Source organism: Phyllobates terribilis, unplaced genomic scaffold (genome assembly GCF_046119375.1).
Source record: "Phyllobates terribilis strain yellow unplaced genomic scaffold, ASM4611937v1 Scaffold_8__6_contigs__length_399053987, whole genome shotgun sequence".
Taxonomy (NCBI): domain Eukaryota; kingdom Metazoa; phylum Chordata; class Amphibia; order Anura; family Dendrobatidae; genus Phyllobates; species Phyllobates terribilis.
In genome coordinates, this window is record NW_027362768.1 from 265,175,782 (window position 1) to 265,196,990 (window position 21,209).

The window sequence follows — 21,209 nt, forward strand, 5'->3', positions numbered from 1 at the left end:
ATTATGATTTCATAATATAGGGAACCAAAGCAGAAGTGGTACAAATGTGGCAGTGAGAAATAAAAATGGCCATTTTGCATTTACGCGCAAGGTGAGAAGGAAGAACATGTATCCCTGCAAAATCCTGTACTTCTAGATGCTGCCCCGCACCTCCCTCACTTGATCTAACTCTTTGAGGACAAATGGACACATTTGTCCCATAGTGTTAAACTGAAACCAATTTGATTGATCAACTTATAGTCCTTAAAAGGGTTAAGGGGCCTCTGTCTGTCTGTCAGTAGTATCAACCCTCCTAAGCCATCTTCTATATGGGCATGTAAGTCGTAGAAAGCTGAACAACATGATACCTTGATATCTGCAATCACATGTCTTATTCCAGAGAAATCCAAGTTTTTCTTAATATGTAAATGAGCTGTTAAGATTTATGGCCCGGACCTAGGTCCCAATGAAAATCTGCCTCTAGAGCTTATGTTAAATAAAAAGGGGCATTACCAGTGTGAGACATGAAATGACTGACAGTCTGCTCTCCTGATCTCACTGAAGAGTTATGCCCGAGTACAACTTACACAGTACAGCAGTGCTGAATAGGTCTCATTACAAACTGCAGCTCTCCTCTCACAGTCCTGTCAGCTCTGCAGTACTGCCTCTCCCCCCACATTGGCTGCCTGTGAGATGGAAGCTGAAGCGTTCATTGTAGTCTGGCACAACTCTGCAGCAGAGCCAAGTAATGCAGTGAAGAAAGCCCAGCTCTGCTGCACTACGTTAGTTACAATCACATACAGCTCTGCAGTGAGATCAGTCTGTCAGTCATTATATGTCTCACACTGGTAACGCCTCCTTTCATTTAATGTAATCTTTGGAGGCAGGTTCTCAGGGAGATCTGTGTCCGGCCTATTTATCTTAACAGCTAATTTACATACAAGAAAAACATGGATATCTCTGGAAACAATACATTGGATCACTGATAACAAGGTATCATTTTATTCAACTTTCAATGACCTACATGTCCATATATACGGCTTAGGGTTCATCCCATTGACAGATTCCCTTTAATGTACACCTATTGTATGCCACACGTCTACTCCTCCTGCCGCCCAAACTCATCATTCAATCTGAAAAAAAAGCAACTTGCTGTGACAATACAGACTGCAGGATGGTTGAGGGATCAGATTACAGCAGCGTATTGAAGTCGATGCGGAGGGGGGATGAGGTCGGAATAGATTTAAGGTGTTTCTGTCTTCTGGTTACTGTTTATAGTGTTTTTAGTTTGTGAATTCAGTCCTATGGAAGCTACAAAGATTGCCCAGCAAGTGTTATATCAAATAGTGAACAAGTCTCAGTGACATCAGCAGGTCCGGCCGGTGCAAGTCTAATCAACATAAGCTTTTACATAAGTGCAGTCTTAGACGACACACTATGTATTTCTCAAGGTAAAGGATTGTAAATCCGTCACATGAGTATAAGCCATGAAAAGGAGACGCACCTGAAACCTCAATTCCCAGCATAGTCCTGCTTGTCCCATGCTGCACGGTCCTGTCTGAATACTGGCCATCATCCGAGTGGAGCAATGATGTCAGGGGGTTAAATGTCAGACAAAGGAAGGTCATAGCACAGAGAAGCATCCGGGAGCGATCCATCATGCCAAGTCCTGTGGGAGAATCAGGCTCATCCTTCACCTATAAAGCAGATACACAAGTTGTAAGAGGCACCTGTCATAACTCTGTGGCACACATAACACTGCACAAAGCCAACACGTGAATGGTCAGAGCATGTCATATTGTACAGAATAAAACTGAGGACCAGATAACAGTTCTTATACCTTAAGAACATTACTTAGAAAATCCATTGCAATTTTCATCTTGTACCGAACCCAAGCGACAGCCAGCAGTACAACCCGACAGCTGGAAATGCTGGGATACTGCCAGGGGCAGCCGCTCTAGTTCAATGCAATATCTTGTACTTATGTTTCTTATAAGACAATGGATAAGCAGAGTTACTCATATCTGTAAGATTATATTGCTACATAACCTGCAATGTTGCAAATCTTCCCTCTACATGGCAATTCTCATCCTCTAAAGTGATGCCCTATTGACTCCATCATTTTATGATCGATGCAGTGCTGACCTCTAAAGCCCCTGACAATTCTGAGCATGAAGGGGCCACAATGTTAAGGAAGCAGTGTAGGCCATAACTGTTTCCTTTCAGAGGTGGTCCCAGACCCCCAGTATGCAAGTATCTGCAGCACAGTCCTATTCACATGGGGAGGCTGGTTGTTCCCTGCACACCCCGGCCCTCCGCTGCACTTGAAAAACGGAAGAGGGGATGCAGCACTAAAACTAGTCCTGCCATCCCTCATTCCAGGAATTAGTGGGTGTCTCAGAGGCAAGACCCTCACAGATCATCAAGTAATGGCATCATTCAATAACTTGACATAAAACTGGATTAACTCTACAGATGGATGATTTGATGCAAAGGACTCGGCTCCATCGGATAGGTCAGCAAACTGTGACTACTAAAAGGGAGCCCAGTGATTGTCCTTACCTCCTGGCTTACCCAGCTCTTTTCATGGTTGGCGCAACATAATTGCATCACACCATAATGATGATGTCGAGCCAGGAATGCCGGAGGTAAGAAGAATTGCAGGGCTCATATCTAACGGTCGCAGATTACTCACCTGGCCGCTGGACCGGAGTCCTGCAAATCAATTCTCCCATCTAGAATTACGCCATTTAACATGTGATGAAGCTAAAACTATTCAGGTACGTGGGACACCTGCTCACGAGCAGAAGGCAACTTATTTCTACTATCTCGTTGCAGAAAATCCCACACAACTCCTAAATATAATAATACTGCAAGGATTTCACCTTTTCATCATCTAACAGAGGACTCCCTGGCTCTGAATCCACAGAGTAAGGAGAGAAGACAGCAGGAGATCCAGAGTCTGATGCTGGTGGAGACATCATTAGAATATTGTGGTTGAATTCATCCATCTTCATTTCCATGCTGGTGTCCACCAAGCTGGTTAGGTCAATGCCCTTGAGATATTCTATAAAATAACAATTGCAGATTACAAACATGGCTATAAAAACATGGGAATCTGGAAATAAGTACTAAACCGACTAGCTGAGAAATAAGCAGAGGAGGAAGAGAAATGGCGAAGATCCAGCTCTGGGGCCAAGGTCTTGTATAACTGGAGACTCTACCATGACTCTGCCCTTCAGTGTATAAACCATATAACGGGTAACCTCTTCCCATTATGTAAAATGTCCCAAACATAAAAATCTAATAAAATAACAGCTCAACAAATCTGCTGAATAAGTTATTTCATGGCCACAGAGAGCAATATTAGCTGATACAGGACAGTAAAATTACTTATCAGGACTAGGTGATACTTTGATCATCCAAAGATACAGTCTACAACTGATTATCTTCGCCAGGAATACATACTAAAGCTGCGGCTGAATGCAGCCGGCATGTGTAATACATGGGGAGGTCATTGTACAATCACTTCCACCTTTCGCTCAAGGTTGCCTGGATGGCTTTCTTGAAAAACTATTTTACATTACAGAATATGGTTATACATTTTGTGAAGATACGTTGATCCAGGGAACTAGTCTGATTGACGAATGTGGAAAGGATTTTTTCCCCTAATATGGAGCTATTAGCATTTGCCTCATGGAGTGTTTGCCTTCCTCTGGATTAATACTTAAAATTATAGCCTGAGCTCGATGGAATTGTGTCTTTTAACCTTAAAAGGGAATCTGTCACCAGTTATTATTTGCTACCACATCTAAGAGCAGCATGATGTAGGGCCAGAGACCCTGATTTCAGTGATGTATCACTTACTGGGCTGCTTGCTGTAGTGTTCATAAAAATCCTTATTTTATCTGCTACAGATCTAGCAGTTCTCTGAATGCTGAGCTCTGTATAACCCCGGCCACACCACTGACTAGCTGCTTTACGTGTACACTGTACAGAGGCAGAAAGCTGCCAATCAGTGGTGGGGACGGGGCTATGCAAAGCTCACAAATATTAAGGAGTACATGGCAGCAGGTTTACTAGTTCTCTAGTGATAATCTGCTGCTGATAAAACTGATTTTATCAAAAACTACAGTAAGCAGCCCAGTAACCCCCGGCATTATGCTGCTCTCAGGTTAGGTTACAAAACTCACCGTCTCTCCATATTTAAGGCTATAGTATACAACAAGATATAAAAGTAGCAGCACAGCTTACTATTTTTTTGATTTGCCAGTTTGAGAGCCATATTTTCTTGACGAAGCTTCTGGTTGGATTGTTGCAAATATTTTATGTAGTCTATGGCTTTCTTCAGGACCCCCGACTTGTGCATCTGAAACAAAGTAACAATTTCTCATACAAAACATGTATCTTGACCAAAGATATCAACTCTCACCACCCCCATGTAATGTATGCAGCATGATCCTGAAATACTATGATGCAAGCTGCCATATGTGCAGAGAAATTAGATACGATTCTGAAAATTGTATGAACAAATAATTAAATAAAAAATTGGTTTGTGACGCCATTTTGTGAGATCCGTTACTTTTCATTTTTTCGTCAATGAAGCAGTATTAGGGTCTCTCCCCCGTCCCCCATAACAGGCCTTAAGCATTGTAGTCGAAAAGGACAGCGGCATTTCATAAGTCAACAGCAGTGAGCGGAGTTTAGTTCTGGTCGCTGATGCTGGATGTATAACACAGCCAGCATCTACTGGGAATCTGCTTACACCTGCATCATAAACTGGGAATGACATTGGACACGCCAGAATGTCACATGGGAGGAAGGGGTTAAATTCATTTTTCATTTTAAAAACAACATGAAGAATAAGTATATATTAAGTTATGTGACACTCACCTTGGCATCATTTCCCATAACCAAGTCTTTCAGCTCGATGATTTTATCATTGATTGATGAGCGATACCTTTTCTCAATAATGTTATGAGTTGTTCTTCTCTCGCCCTCCTTGGGCACCTCCAGCTGTTTGAAAGTGCTCGGCACCTGCTTTATGGGCATCTTTTCATGACCCATCATGACTGGCATAGTTGTCAAAATAGTTCCATTGCCCCCAACCAAAGTCTACAACAAGTGAAGGGAAAGTAGACAATATGTTATCAGATTATCGCTACAGGTCCACAAGAGCGGAAACAAGCTTTAACTCTAGGGAAGAAAGGCCCTTATAGATCTTTTATGCAGACATTAACGTCATCTTTTGTCAGCAGCGCTCTGTCGCGTGTGAGCAGTGATGAGCTGCAGACAATCATGAAACTGTATGTAACAAGTGATGGACGCTCCTTGTAACTTGTTATAATGGCTGGTGTTCATTCTGGGCTGTAAAACATGATCTTAAAGGGGTATTCCCATCTCCAAGATCCTATCACAATGCATAGTACATGTAATAAACGTGTAATAATAATATTAGCAAATACCTCCAATTAGAAATGTAGTATAGCTCTTCGGATTCACCATGTTGCTTTCCCCATGTGCAGGCATTGTGGTAGTTTAGTTATCCACAGTTACGACCACTATCAACTAGCTACCTAACTGTCACTATATCAGTGGCCGTAACCATGGATACATAAGCTACCGCAATGCCTGCACATGGGGAAAGCAACATGGTGAATCCGAAGAGCTATACTACATTTCTAATTGGAGGTATTTGCTAATATTATTATTACACGTACTATATATTGGGATAGGATCTTGGAGATGGGAATACCCCTTTAAAAACTCATCTTTATAGTTATGTAATGTGTAAAAAGTGAACATACTCTTTAAAGGGATCCTCCCACCTGAGAAACGCAATTTACCAGCAGATGTAGAGTTAATCTGCAGATAAATAGTGATTAAACCCAGTATAGCTGAGTTACCGAAAGAGCGGCAACAGGGAGTAAATGCACCGCCCGTCAACTGACGGCTCCCCGCACCGCCCTGATCAGTAGAATCAAGTGGTGGCAGCGGCATTGAAAATAAAACTTCATATTCTTCTGTAAGTCACATACACAAGGTTTAATCATTTACCTGCAGATTAACCTTATATCTGCAAGTAAATTGCATTTCTTTAGGCCACAGATTCCCTTTAACATTTCCGCAGCGACAATTAGTCTGTTTGGCAGTTTTCCTATACAAATTGTGGTCCAGAAGAAGCCTTAGGGTATGTTGACACGTAGCATTTTTGCAGCGTTTTTTTCCTGCGCCAAAAACGTAATGTGCAATACAAACTTTTTTTTTTTTTTTACGCAATTTTTTTCCATTCATCTGAATGGGTGAAAATGCTGCAAATATGCTGAAAGAATTGACATGCTGTGTCTTGGCAAAAACACAACATGGCTCCAAAAAAATGTGTGAGGCATGTGTGCATAAGATTTCAGAAACCTCATTGATTTTGCTAGTACTGTAAAATGCAGCGTATTTTACACACCAAATACGCAGCAAAAACATTGTCAGGTGTGAAGATACCTTTAGGTTCTCCAAAATGGCACCAATGGAAATTACAGCACAACTCATGAAAAACAAGGCTACAATAATTTAAAAAAAAAAAAATTATAGCTCTCAGATACTTCATGATAGGGATGAAAAAATCCCAAAAACAAATTCACCAATTCTGCCAAAAGTAGGTGCAGCAGAAAAGGGGAATATATAGAGAAAAATAAATAAATTATTTCACCCCCACTGCAACAATTTATCTCCATCTTTCATCAGATTAACTAGTGAAGAGTGTTGCATTACATGATGAAATCTCTTATTCGGATCGGTGCATGTTATTGCAGTGAAATGATCATCTACTGTGGTACTTGTGCGGCACCTTGACCTATAACATCACGATAAGCCTCAAGGCATTCCCATCAATCATTAACCCCATTCTATACAGCCCCTAGGAACTGATAACCAGGGCCTTTCCCCTAAAAGTGGGCACACTGACGTCAAGCCGATGTGATAGGTGATACGGCATAGTAGTAATTTCTAAAAAAAAATAATAGTCTTATCATATAGTAGCAGGTTATTTTATTTAGTTTTATAGGTCTAGAAATCTATTAATATCTTATTATCATGAAACCATTACTTCGCAAATTTGAGTCTAAAAGCCGGCGTACACATTAGATGGCTGTCAGTCGAACATTCGGCCACATCTCCCATACAGCAGAACACTCAGTCAGCCAAGTGCCCCTGTGTACTCTAGGACATAGTCATCAGACATGTCTGATGGCGGCTTATCTCCGGAAGAACAAAAAGCAATCCAAAATCAGACGTGCCAAATCAATAGCTCACCAAACTTTCTTCCGAACAAGTCAATATAAGTGGATTCGACCGACATCAGTCTAATGTGTATGGAGGGCTTCACTCTCCAGCAAGTGCTGCGTCTCCTTCATTGTTTAGCAGGCAAATGTTCCTGATATTACCCCCGAGAGCAGCGCAGACCCACTGATGGGTGTAGGAATAGGCATCAGGCACAGACCCTTTGTTCGGTGCCTGATAAACTACAATGGGCATGCACAGACCCTATGTGCAGCTGATCGACAGCATGTGATCACTAGAAAAGGAAATTAGTATCTATGCTATTCTCCATTGTATGATGCTCAAAACGATTAGCAACAATTAAACAGAATTAAAGACTAAAAATCCATACAGGCACTTGCAGAGCGGTGGTCTGGAGAGGGGTAGCGAGGGTGGTGACCGCAGGGGTCTGCACGGCAGTCATGACGGGGCTGCCATCAGCCTTCAGTGCTGTCAGGACCAGGGACTCCGTCTTAATGATCTGAGGTTGTACCAGTACCTACAAGGGGAATCCAAGGCAGATAGTTGATTGTTATAGCAAAGCCTTGTTATATTAGGGGCTTTACGTGTTTCGCCCACAAAAATACACAGCGACAGATATACAGACAAAATGGCACATCATGCAATGAAAAACCCGATTCACAAAGAAAGAGAAGAAGCCCAATAATCATCACCTGTACCTATGGCCAAATCCCCACATGGGTTCTCAGCAAACTGACAGCTTTGATATAGTTACATAAAGCAATGATTTTAGTTATGATCTGTTCATTAAGCTGTTCTCACATTAAACCAGGCAAGAAGTCATTACTCCCATGACCGGGGAAGGAGTCACAGCTGCCGCCTACAACTGATGGACAGTTAGGACACACCTGGATGACAAATTAGAGAGACCTCCTAATACTCCTGGTCCATACTGTACTGAGAGGGGCTGGTCCAGCTGGACAACCCCTGTCCACAAGTCCTGGAGGAGGAACACTACACAGACGAGGCCCAGCTCCAGCAGATATAACGCAGCCCTTATCACATGGTCCCCACATTCATTATTGCATGTAATAATCCGGTGCTGACATGTCAGAGATGTAAACTAAGAAGGGATCTTGTCATAGCTGGAATGACGAGCCCATTGGGGAGGGGAGCCTAGGCACAGGATAGATGGGGAGAGGCCTGTGAGTAAAGACATGCCAGGCCTGGAGAATGTGGAAGAAGCAGCCTAGCAGCCTTATATGCCCATACCTCAGCTCCTCTGCCCCCGCCAGCCCTCTTTTTTTTTTTAAGCAATGTTTCTCTAAATCACTCACCAGAGTAGAGCATAACATTCTATAGGGAGGAAACCAAAAATGCCTGTTTTTTTAATTTTTTAAAGGGCTCTGTTACAAGGTTTTTGCTATTAAATCTAAGAGCAGCATGATGTAGGGGAAAATACCCTGATTCCAGCGAGGTGTCACTTACTGGGCTGCTAGGTGCACTTTTGATACAATTCCTGTTTTCTCTATGATAATCAAATTCTCTGAATAACCCGGCCCCCACCACTGATTGACAGCTTTCTGTGTACACTGTGCATAGGCAGAAAGTGGCCAATCAGTGATGGAGGCGGAGTTATACAGAGCAGGAGGACTACATGGCACAAGACAAATAGTCCTCTAGTTATAACCTCCTGCTGACAAAACACTGATTTTGTTTAAAGTACATTAAGGAACCCAGTTAGTGACACATCGCTGGAATCAGGGTCACTGTCTCTACATCTCAGTTTATGTAGTAATAACCTGGTGACAGATTGCCTTTAATTTTACATTACATTTTCCCACTATGAATTGCTATTTTTTATTTCTTCACATTTTATAGATGCAGGCTGTAAAGTACAATAACAATGTCCTATTACTAACAACGATTCTTAAAGTGGAGAGGCTTACTGGAACTTGTTGCACTTGTGGTGTAACAGCCTGAACGGTAGCCGGAGTCAGAGTCTGGATGGTGCCCTGTGTCGCAGGACCCAGGGTTTGGATGGTCCCATTGGCGGCCTGTGTGAGGACCCTCTGGGCCTGGACAGTCTGCAGCTGTTGCTGGATGGTCACCGGTTGCATTTGTTGCGTTGTCATCAAACTTGACATTTGGGGCTGCAGCACTGAGAACATGAACAAACCCACCAGGATGGAGGTGAAGGTTACCAACATTTACTGTGTCTTCATACATCATTAGAGAGGAGCAGATCTGAGGAGATTCTAATTCAGACAATCGCTTCAATTTAGCAAGGAAATTCTTTTCGCACTGAAGTTATTCCAAGCAAACTGATCGTTCCTTATGTTCTGGGGTCTCTCTAGACTGCAGACCACATACCACTCGCCTCTCACTGCTTCACCCTCTTTCTTCCGACTCCACTCGGCATACATCATCTGTTTTATTTATTTAGTTTTAGTGCCATCATAATCCATAGATCTTTACAGACATTATCGTCACTGTCCCCATTGGGGCTCACAATCTAGATTCCCTATCAGTATGTGTTTGGAGTGTGGGAGGAAACTGGAGAACCCGGTGGAAACCCACGCAAACATGGGAGTACATACAAACTCCTTGCAGATGTTGTCCTTGGGGGGGATTTGAACCCAGGACCCCAGCGGTGCAGTGCTAACCACTGAGCCACCGTGCTGCATGTGTGGAGGATGAGAGCTGGGAGATGCTGGAAAAAGGCCAAACCGTGCGAAGGACTGGGTGGTGGCGACAGGTGAGCAGCAAAGGGACTATTACATTTTTGTTTTAAACTCTTTCCCGGTTTACTATAATTTATCAGACCGGTGGCCACGTGGCTTCTATTTTGCTCACCTCACACGAAGCCAAATACAAACATTTTGGACTCACACACTTGGAGACACATTCAATCCTTCAATCATCTCCAATCACAACACATCTGACATATTTATGTAGGGAAACGGTTATTATTTACCAGAGTAATAGCACCTCGTTTGAGCACATTATATATAGTTTACACATTAAATATATATGTCTTACCTTGAAAACTCGTAGTGGCGGCATTTTGGTAGATGAGCGGTTGCTGTAGAATTCGAGTCTGGGGGGCAGTACTAAAAGTGGGGGTCAGCATGACCGTCTGCTGCTGCAGTTGATGCTGTGGAGGGGACTGGATCACAGGGCGAGGCTGAAGAACAGGCGTGGTCCTCTGAGGGGGGCTCGGGACTGAACTTTTGACAGGCCCTACTGCCTGTGGTGCCGGCGGCTGGTAATTCGGGGCCTGGCTATACATCTTGGCTAAGCCGGTGTCCATCGCAGTGCTTCCTTGGTAGCTGGAACATAACGGATCTTCAAACAGGTCAGGAAAGTCCCCCACCTGATTACTAACAAACTGCAGCATCTCTGCAAGGAAAGAGAAGGCTCTTAGCAGACATTAAAGAAAGCGTAGAACTGCTATACTTTATAGGCAGGCTGAAAAATAAGGAAAGTGTCTGTTTCTCCCATTTTGTTATGACCATGAAGAATTCCTACAATACATTTATGATCAATTTGTTCCCCATTCTGCAAGAGTTTTATATATTGGACTTTTTTTTTCGCAGGGTGGGGGCTAGTAACAGCAATTGGGATTGACATTGGCTTTTTTATTAGATAGATCTATTATTACGTATTCACTTATATAGCACCATTGATTCCATGGTGCTGTACATGAGAAAGATCTACAGTTCACTCCTTTACAACTAGTCTCCAGGTTGTGACCACGGCCTAACTATTCTCTGATGTCGTGTTCGCCCAATAAGGTTTTTTGACACTAGGCATTTTTCAATAAAATACGGTTTAAAAGTGGCAATTTACTAGTATTTTAAAAATGAGACAAAAACCCGTCCGGAATGCATTGTGTGAACACGGCGTAAATGGGTTGACTGGTCAACTAAAGAACTTTTAGGCTAAGTTCATGGTGACTTTTAGAGGTTTCAGATTTTTTTAGATTTTCTACACCCATTAGATCACTTGTGCGCTTCTTACATGCAATTTTATCATGTTTTTTCTGCCACAGATTTGGTCTCTTTTTGGTATGTGATATGTAGCAATTACAGGGGAAAGCAACTGGATGTGAGCGGACACCTTGTATATTTATTTTAGTGTTGGATACTTTCCCATATTGTATATTCCTGATACCTTTTACCAGAACACTTTCCTTTCCCTGCTGTCTGTAGGTATCCGCTCGGAGAACATTAGAGCTTAGGCACAGTCACTTACTGGAAGCTTGTATATGACTGAGTCAACATTTCTTAGCAGGGAAAGTCTTAGCAAGGTCTCATCACTACAGAGTTAGGCTTTGTGCACACAGCGGTCATTTTGGATCTGTGCCATATACAACTGGATTCTGTACCTGGTGTCAGGCCATTACATGCAGAGTCACAAGGAGCTTTACAAGAATCCATAAAAAAGCATTGCATGATTTATTCTAAAAACATTGGGGTGGGGAAGGTGAGAGGTCCTTGTCGGCAGTAGCATATGCTGGCACACGGATTGCTCAATGGTGAACAGAGGGCTATAATCTGTCCAGAGGCGGCCGGGAGGCACCATACACATTAGCCGGCCAATCCTGCCAAACTTTGCAGCTTTGGCTGACTTATCTAATGTGTATGGCGGCCATAAGTGGCAGATTTTGTTACAGACAGTTCCCTTCATCTGAATGGGGTTGGTTTAGCACCAAGGACAAAGTCTTCTGCACATTCCCTTCAAGTGAATGGGAAAGTCATAGATTTTCTGCAACAAAATATGCAACGTGTGAATCAACCCTGACACAATCAAAAAGAAAAGACAGAAAAGCTTTACTACCATTTCTGCCTGCAAAACAGTTATGAATACTTTGTATGCAATTAAAGTGTTATCAATTTGGGAATAAGTCCCATATCAAAAGGAGAGGGTCCAACCAGTAGGAGTCCTCCCCGCCCACTTGAAGATCAGGGCTTTGGGACACAAGAACAAGACTATGCAGAGCCTGATCTCGAATGCCCGACCATTCATTGTCTATGGTACTGCCAGCTTTTTCAGAAGTCCCATAGACAATGAATGGTGCAGAGGTTGGACATGTGTACCTTTGCAAACCCCGGGTGTGAAAGCAAGCATAGTGTAAGATATACGACCACAGGTGAAGACAACAGCATCCTGGATAGAAAGACACCTCACATCCAGCCTACACACATGGTCAAAATTGTTGGTACCCCTCGTTTAACGAAAGAAAAACCCACAATGGTCACAGAAATAACTTGAATCTGACAAAAGTAATAATAAATTAAAAATCTTTGAAAACGAACAAATGAAAGTCAGACATTGCTTTTCAACCGTGCTTCCACAGAATTTACAAAAAAAAATTAAACTCATGAAATAGGCCTAGACAGAAATGATGGTACCCTTTTATCTTTTGGTAATTTTTCCAGGTTTTGGGTAGAGCCAGACAATGGGGCAGGGGTGCGGCTGGCCACAGACAGCCAAAACTCCACCTATCACTATGACAAATTGCCCCAGGATCATGTTTCACAATTGCGGCTGCATCATATGGCTGTACCCTACAAATGTGCTATTTTAGGTAACCAAAGAATGTGAGACACAAAGAAATTTAATTTCAAAGAGATCCATCATCAGAAAATTACGAGAGCCAGGTTTTTATTATGAACTAGCTATTAGTTCTAACTACCATATAAAAAAAATCCACTTTTCACTGCACAATCCAATAGAAACAGAAGATCTGTGGTTGGTTCTCCAGGATGTTTGGAACAACCACCTTGATGAGTTCCTTCAATAACTGTGTGTAAGTACGGTACCTAGAAGAAATGATGCTGTGGTGAAGGAAACGGTGGTCACATCTAATATTGATGTGATTTAGATTTATCTTTAGTTCATTCACTTTCATTTTGTTAATAAATAAAAATAAACGATTAAGAGCTCATTCAGAATTACATTTGTCTCGGTCCACAATGTACGGACTGGCCATAGATCTGACAGCTTTGTTTATTTCTTTGGGACTGTCACGCTCAAGTTGGGAGAGCCGCGGGCCAGTCCATGCATTAGTGGTCCGTGCACAGACGTCCACATGAGCCCCAACACTTCTATAAGCATTCTTTCAACCTGCCTAAAACTTATGCATAGGACTTTATTCATGTTTACGCCAAAAATAGTAGTAGAAATTAGGACAGAAACGTACTCCAGTCTCTGACTAGCATACATTTCTTATGGAGCGCAAGGCTAATCATAAGCCGAGCCTAGAATCCCAAAGGGTAAGGAAATTTGAGGAGCGAGCAGGGGGAAACAAAATCACTTATGATCTGCCTGTATCATGTTTGCTGCATTATCTATGAGATCAGCAATAGCTGACTCTGTCCCAGTCTACACGGCAAAGCTGACTTGTGAGCTGCAGACATGGCCACTAAAAATCAGTGGATTGCTACACCCAACCTTCGTCCAGGTCAATGCTCTGTCGCCGTGGACATATTGCTGATCTCATAGATAATGCAGCAAACACAATACAGGCAGATCATAAGTGATTTTGTGTTTCCCCTGCCGCTCCCTCGTCTCTGGGGAAGGCGCAGCACTCCATTACTTCTTGAAGACTGTGATAATCTAGGACATTTTCTGTCTGCCATCTCCCAATAAATGAAATAGCTTAAAACACCTCCACAAAATGTCTAGATAAACCAATGCAGCACTGCCACACATAATGACACTTATATGCCACTATTTCCAGACAACCCTTTTAAGCAGATGCTACCAGAACTCAGCTGTCATTGCCCATGTCACCAAACACGGCAGATGTGCACAATGTAATCCCTCCTCACCAAACCAACCAAAAACGTGGCACAAAACAAAGAACTTTGGGGCAGATTTATGAAGCCTGTTTTTTTTTTTTTACTGACAGTTTTGATGCTGAACCCGCTGCGGTTAAAATATGGCAAATTTATTAAAAAGCCTCCTAATGAGTATGGCGCACCTTGAGGTTGGGGTACATTTCTGCCATACAACCTTTGTGGCATAAATCTTAATGAATGTGTGAGTCTGCGTGGCATCTCTTCAGTAAGTCATACGCTCTTACCAAAAAGATGGCGTAAAAAGGAACAAAAACTGTTTGATGAATCGAGTCCTTCATACAGGTGCATCTCACTAAATTAGAATATTATCAAAAAGTTAATTTATTTCAGTTCTTCAATACAAAAAGTGAAACTCATATTATATAGAGTCATTACAAACAGAGTGATCTATTTCACGTGTTTATTTCTGTTAATGTCGATGATTATGGCTTACAGCCAATGAAAACACAAGTCATTATCTCAGTAAATTAGAATACTTTATAACAACAGCTTGAAAAATGATTTTAAAATCTGAAATGTTGGCCTACTGAAATGTATGTTCAGTAAATGCACTCAATACTTGGTCGGGGCTCCTTTTGCATCAATTACTGCATCAATGCGACGTGGCATGGAGGCGATCGGCCTGTGGCACTGCTGAGGTGTTATGAAGCCCAGGTTGCTTTGACAGCAGCCTTCAGCTCGTCTGCATTGTTGGGTCTGGTGTCTCATCTTCCTCTTGACAATACTCCATAGATTCTCTATGGGGTTAAGGTCAGATGAGTTTGCTGGCCAATCAAGCACAGTGATACTGTTGTTTTTAAACCAGGTATTGGTACTTTTGGCAGTGTGGACGGGTGCCCCAAGTCTTGCTGGAGAATGAAATTTCCATCTCCAAAAAGCTTGTCGGCAGGGAGAAGCATGAAGTGCTCAGAAATTTCCCAGTAGACGGCTGCGCTGACTTTGGTCTTGATAAAACACAGTGGACCTACACCAGCAGATGACATGGCTCCCCAAAACATCACTGATTGTGGAAACTTCACACTAGACCTCAAGCAGCTTGGATTGTGGCCTCTCCACTCTTCCTCCAGACTCTGGGACCTTGATTTCCAAATGAAACTTGGAACTCTGGGACCTTGTGGAGTGTGTCAGTGACTGCCTTCTGGACATCTGTCAAGTCAGCATTCTTCCCTATGATTGTGGAGCCTACTGAAACAGACTAAATGACCTTTTCAAATGCTTAGGAAGCCTTTGCAGGTGTTTTTTGTTAATTATTTTTATTTACTGAGATAATGACTTTTGTGTTTTCATTGTCTGTAAGCCATAATCAACAACATTAACAGAAATACATCACTGTTTATAATAACTCTATATAATATGAGTTTCACTTTTTGTATTAAAGAACTGAAATAAATTAACGTTTTGATGATATTTTAATTTAGTGAGATGCACCTGTATATGTACCTAAAACTCATTTTCTATAGCTATACAAGAAGAAAGGGTCCACAAGATTTACATGCAATTACCCTCACTAAACTTCACTGCGGACACTCCTTTGGTTCTTCCAGATATGAAGAGGAAGCACCAGGGGACATGAGACTATTGTACCTCGGCTCCCATTCACAAAGACCTTTCGACCACGTGCTTCTAATGTAAAAAGCCTGGGGATCTCCGGGAGCAGCCATAAAACACTAGACCCTGCCCCAACGCACCCACCACTACTACAATCACTCCTTTATTACAGATCCATTACTTTGCAGAATACATCTGACAGTATCAGAAACCTCTCTCTCCCTCGCTGCGTTGTGAACACAAAGGTAGGTCTGTCACACGGCATGTCTCCATCAGTTACATCACTCACAGGATGTGGGTCACAAGCAAAAAGAGACCTGATCTGGATTCCTTAGGGCGTGTTCAGATCTGGAGTTGATTCATCTTCTTTTCACTGATTCCAAATGTAGAAGAAAGAAAAACTCAGTTCTATTTTACTTTTAGAAATGCAAAGTGTGAACCAATCCACAGTAAGGCGGCCAATATAAGACTTCAGTTCAATGGAGAATTTACAAGCCATTTATTGCATCTCCTAAATAAACCCTCCTGGAGTTTGTAAGATACATCATATATGAAAGGATTCAGGGATGGAGAGAGGAGACAGATTCAGAAAAGAAATAGAAAGGACTTTAGGTTTCCTCTGTCAGATCCAGTAACGACATGTGTGATTTCTGCCTAACAGATCAATGCACCCAGAAAAGATTAGGAGACGTCATGCCGCCTGCAAATGGATATGATAATCCTGTGTAATCAGATAACGGGAGCTGCAATAGGGAAGATACACATCGGAATAATGTAACCAAGAGAACACAACAATACGACCGCCGTGACATGGCAGCTTAAAATAGCGTGCAACCTCGATTATTCCCAGTGATGAAGGAAGGTGGGGGGGTGAGACTTGTGACCATTGCAGAAATGCTAACCCAATGTCCTGTGTGACTCTTTCCAGACACACCAGTGTATGAAGCCCAGGTCACACCATAGTCACCCCCACTCCATTACTATGCTGCTAGAAATCAATACAATTCTTAATGATCCATTTAAAAAAGATCCATTGGTTAAAAAGAGTAAACGTAGATTTAATTATTACTTCATAAATCAATAGTACACATGAAAGTAACTTTGTAATATATTATATCAGAGACACCTGCTTCTCTCTCTGCCAGGACTGATCTGTCATTCTCAACTCATGGGTAAAATCTGTATTCAGTGAAAAAAAACATTCCCATTACAGAGATAGCAGTTGGTGTTTTTAAAGTTCTATGGAGAGAGAAGGAGCTATAGACAGACATCCTGCTGCAAGTTCTCCTGAAGCAACAGTTCTCCATAGAACATTATAAGCTCCAACTGTCATCTCCTATCTCAGTACTGGGAAAGTCTATATACACCAAATCCAGATTTTACCAGGGAATTGAGAATGAATGATCAGTCCTTGAGGACAAATAAACAGATTTATATAAATATTACAAAGATTCTTATATTCATTTATATTATCGATTTCTAGGGGAATAGAATTAAAAGGACGGTTACTCCTTAAGAGCAGATGCGTACAGCCACGTCTACACCACTAAATCAAAATCCGGTAAAATGACAAAGAGAAGTGAAGCAGAAGAGAACATTTCTATTCCAGAAGCGCAGTGAAGGCTCCAGGACTGTGTGTGACCGGCCCAGATTAGAAGCATGTTGTGTATAGGGGGCCAGGATAACGCAGAGACTACTAGTCATACACTAAGCCCTGGCCACAAAAGTGGAGTAGATAGTAAGAAGGATTGTACAGAATAGTGATGGTCACAAAGCAGCAGCTTTATATCCCAGCAGCACACGATACATCAGCGCCTGCTGCAGACAATCATACAATAAGCAGGAAACCCCAGCACTGACCACTCACAATATGATGGCACTGACAGAAAATGACATCAAGCAGCTGAAAGTGAGGACTGTTCTAGTCCAGCAGCAACCAAGCTCCACAATACAAGTGCGAGGTCACCCAGGACCGGCCGGACCCGTGGCGCACGAGGTCACCCAGGACCGGCCGGACCCGTGAGCCATGAGGTCACCCAGGACCGGCCGGACCCGTGAGCCATGAGGTCACCCAGGACCGGCCGGACCCGTGAGCCATGAGGTCACCCAGGACCGGCCGGACCCGTGAGCCATGAGGTCACCCAGGACCGGCCGGACCCGTGAGCCATGAGGTCACCCAGGACCGGCCGGACCCGTGAGCCATGAGGTCACCCAGGACCGGCCGGACCCGTGAGCCATGAGGTCACCCAGGACCGGCAGGACCCGTGAGCCATGATGTCACCCAGGACCGGCAGGACCCGTGAGCCATGAGGTCACCCAGGACCGGCAGGACCCGTGAGCCATGATGTCACCCAGGACCGGCAGGACCCGTGAGCCATGATGTCACCCAGGACCGGCAGGACCCGTGAGCCATGATGTCACCCAGGACCGGCAGGACCCGTGAGCCATGATGTCACCCAGGACCGGCAGGACCCGTGAGCCATGATGTCACCCAGGACCGGCAGGACCCGTGAGCCATGATGTCACCCAGGACCGGCAGGACCCGTGAGCCATGATGTCACCCAGGACCGGCAGGACCCGTGAGCCATGATGTCACCCAGGACCGGCAGGACCCGTGAGCCATGATGTCACCCAGGACCGGCAGGACCCGTGAGCCATGATGTCACCCAGGACCGGCAGGACCCGTGAGCCATGATGTCACCCAGGACCGGCAGGACCCGTGAGCCATGATGTCACCCAGGACCGGCAGGACCCGTGAGCCATGATGTCACCCAGGACCGGCAGGACCCGTGAGCCATGATGTCACCCAGGACCGGCAGGACCCGTGAGCCATGATGTCACCCAGGACCGGCAGGACCCGTGAGCCATGATGTCACCCAGGACCGGCAGGACCCGTGAGCCATGATGTCACCCAGGACCGGCAGGACCCGTGAGCCATGATGTCACCCAGGACCGGCAGGACCCGTGAGCCATGATGTCATCCAGGACCGGCAGGACCCGTAGGACCCGTGAGCCATGATGTCATCCAGGACCGGCAGGACCCGTGAGCCATGATGTCATCCCGGACGGGCAGGACCCGTGAGCCATGATGTCATCCCGGACGGGCAGGACCCGTGAGCCATGATGTCATCCCGGACGGGCAGGACCCGTGAGCCATGATGTCATCCAGGACCATAATAACTCATCCCCCTTTGTGACAGATGACTAGGAGGCTCATCCTCCCGCAGTAGTGGGGTCTTGCAGCCCCTCTGGTGAGTGCCGTGCTCACTCCGAGGAGCTCTGACAGGACAAAGTAACTCCTCACAACAGTCATAAAGTGGAGTTTCCCTCTAAGTCCCTCAGACGTAACACTGCGGCAGCTCTCCAGAGGAGGCGGCTCCGGGGCCACACATGTCTCTCACCATCAATGTCCCCCAGGGTGAGCTCGTCCCCGAGTTCCGTCAACGTCTCCATGTTCTCAATGCTCATGTCGGCAGTTTCCGTGCAGCAGGTACCAGGCCGCCTTGTCCGCCTCCCGCCGGGAAGCTGCTGTCTTCTCGGAGCTCCTGTCACTTTCTTCCCAACTCAACAACCTGTCACAGACGAAACCGACGCCATGTTCTTCCAGCCCCTCCCTCCGCTCCAGGTGACGTCAGTTTCTTGCATTCCAAACCTCCTTTCGAACACACAGAGCAAAGCGAACTATGGTGACCACAACGAGGCTTGGCTCCCCTTCCCCTCCCCCCTATACTGAGAAAGCCCCCTCTGGAAGCCAGCGCGTGGGGAGGCCCCGCCCACTCGTCTTGTAATAACGCGTGCTGGTTGTTTTGTTGTCAATGAGACCAGGGGCGGCTAGCCAATGACAGCGCTGGGCGTGCTGTGGGGTGATGTGACGTCACCGATCAGGGGATCTGTATTTGCATATGAGGCGGCTCCCCCGGAGTGTCTCCCGCATACAGTGAGTGACAGCTGCGAGCGCATGGTTAACCCGTCATGTGCGGGGTGCCCGACACGAGTAGCGCAGCAGTCACACAATGACCCGCGCAGATCTGCGCCATGGTCCTGTCTGAGGCCCTGAACAGAGGGGCTATAGCTGATTATTGGGGTCCTGACTGCGGCCCGGAGCAGAGGGACTATAGCTGTTTTTTGGGGTCCTATCTGTGGCCCGGAGCAGAGGGGCTATAGCTGATTATTGGGGTCCTATCTGTGGCCCAGAGCAGAGGGGCTATGGCTGGTTATTGGGGTCCTATCTGCGGCCCGGAGCAGAGGGGCTATAGCTGATTATTGGGGTCCTGACTGCGGCCCGGAGCAGAGGGACTATAGCTGATTATTGGGGTCCTATCTGCGGCTCGGAGCAGAGGGGCTATAGCTGGTTATTGGGGTCCTATCTGCGGCCCGGAGCAGAGGGGCTATAGCTGATTATTGGGGTCCTGACTGCGGCCCGGAGCAGAGGGACTATAGCTGATTATTGGGGTCCTATCTGCGGCCCGGAGCAGAGGGACTATAGCTGATTATTGGGGTCCTATCTGCGGCTCGGAGCAGAGGGGCTATAGCTGGTTATTGGGGTCCTATCTGCGGCCCGGAGCAGAGGGGCTATAGCTGATTATTGGGGTCCTGACTGCGGCCCGGAGCAGAGGGACTATAGCTGATTATTGGGGTCCTATCTGCGGCCCGGAGCAGAGGGGCTATAGCTGGTTATTTGGGTCCTATCTGCGGCCCGGAGCAGAGGGGCTATAGCTGATTATTGGGGTCCTGACTGCGGCCCGGAGCAGAGGGACTATAGCTGATTATTGGGGTCCTATCTGCGGCCCGGAGCAGAGGGGCTATAGCTGATTATTGGGGTCCTATCGGCGGCCCAGAGCAGAGGGGCTATAGCTGTTTATTGGGGTCCTGTCTGCGGCCCGGAGCAGAGGGGCTATAGCTGGTTATTGGGGTCCTATCTGCGGCCCGAAGCAGAGGGGCTATAGCTGGTTATTGGGGTCCTATCTGCGGCCCGGAGCAGAGGGGCTATAACTGGTTATTGGGATCCTGTCTGCGGCCCGAAGCAGAGGGGCTATAGCTGGTTATTGGGGTCCTATCTGGGGCCCGGAGCAGAGGGGCTATAGCTGATTGTTGGGGTCCTATCTGCGGCCCGGAGCAAAGGGGCTATAGCTGATTATTGGGGTCCTATCTGCGGCCCGGAGCAGAGGGGCTATACCTGGTTATTGGAGTCCTATCTGCGGCCCGGAGCAGAGGGGCTATAGCTGGTTATTGGGGTCCTATCTGCGGCCCGAAGCAGAGGGGCTATAGCTGGTTATTGGGGTCCTATCTGCGGCCCGGAGCAGAGGGGCTATAACTGGTTATTGGGATCCTGTCTGCGGCCCGAAGCAGAGGGGCTATAGCTGGTTATTGGGGTCCTATCTGGGGCCCGGAGCAGAGGGGCTATAGCTGATTATTGGGGTCCTATCTGCGGCCCGGAGCAAAGGGGCTATAGCTGATTATTGGGGTCCTATCTGCGGCCCGGAGCAGAGGGGCTATACCTGGTTATTGGAGTCCTATCTGCGGCCCGGAGCAGAGGGGCTA

At 45.5% G+C, this 21,209-nt stretch overlaps 1 protein-coding gene across 2 annotated transcripts in view; it reads right to left on the bottom strand.

The window, feature by feature from the left end:
* SREBF2 (sterol regulatory element binding transcription factor 2) overlaps nt 1-19,434 on the bottom strand; it is a 41,508-nt gene extending 22,074 nt beyond the window's left edge. The window contains exons 1-8 of one of the 2 annotated variants that reach the window (XM_073644210.1): nt 19,070-19,434; nt 10,294-10,653; nt 9,201-9,412; nt 7,643-7,789; nt 4,873-5,094; nt 4,234-4,348; nt 2,865-3,046; nt 1,484-1,676 (exon numbers count right to left, since the gene is read on the bottom strand). In XM_073644210.1, the coding sequence (XP_073500311.1) occupies nt 1,484-1,676; nt 2,865-3,046; nt 4,234-4,348; nt 4,873-5,094; nt 7,643-7,789; nt 9,201-9,412; nt 10,294-10,653; nt 19,070-19,136 (1,498 nt within the window). In that variant the 5' untranslated portion in view covers nt 19,137-19,434. The remainder of the gene's footprint in view (nt 1-1,483; nt 1,677-2,864; nt 3,047-4,233; nt 4,349-4,872; nt 5,095-7,642; nt 7,790-9,200; nt 9,413-10,293; nt 10,654-19,069) is intronic. The other variant, XM_073644209.1, reaches the window with a different exon arrangement.
* Nucleotides 19,435-21,209: the final 1,775 nt, after the last annotated feature.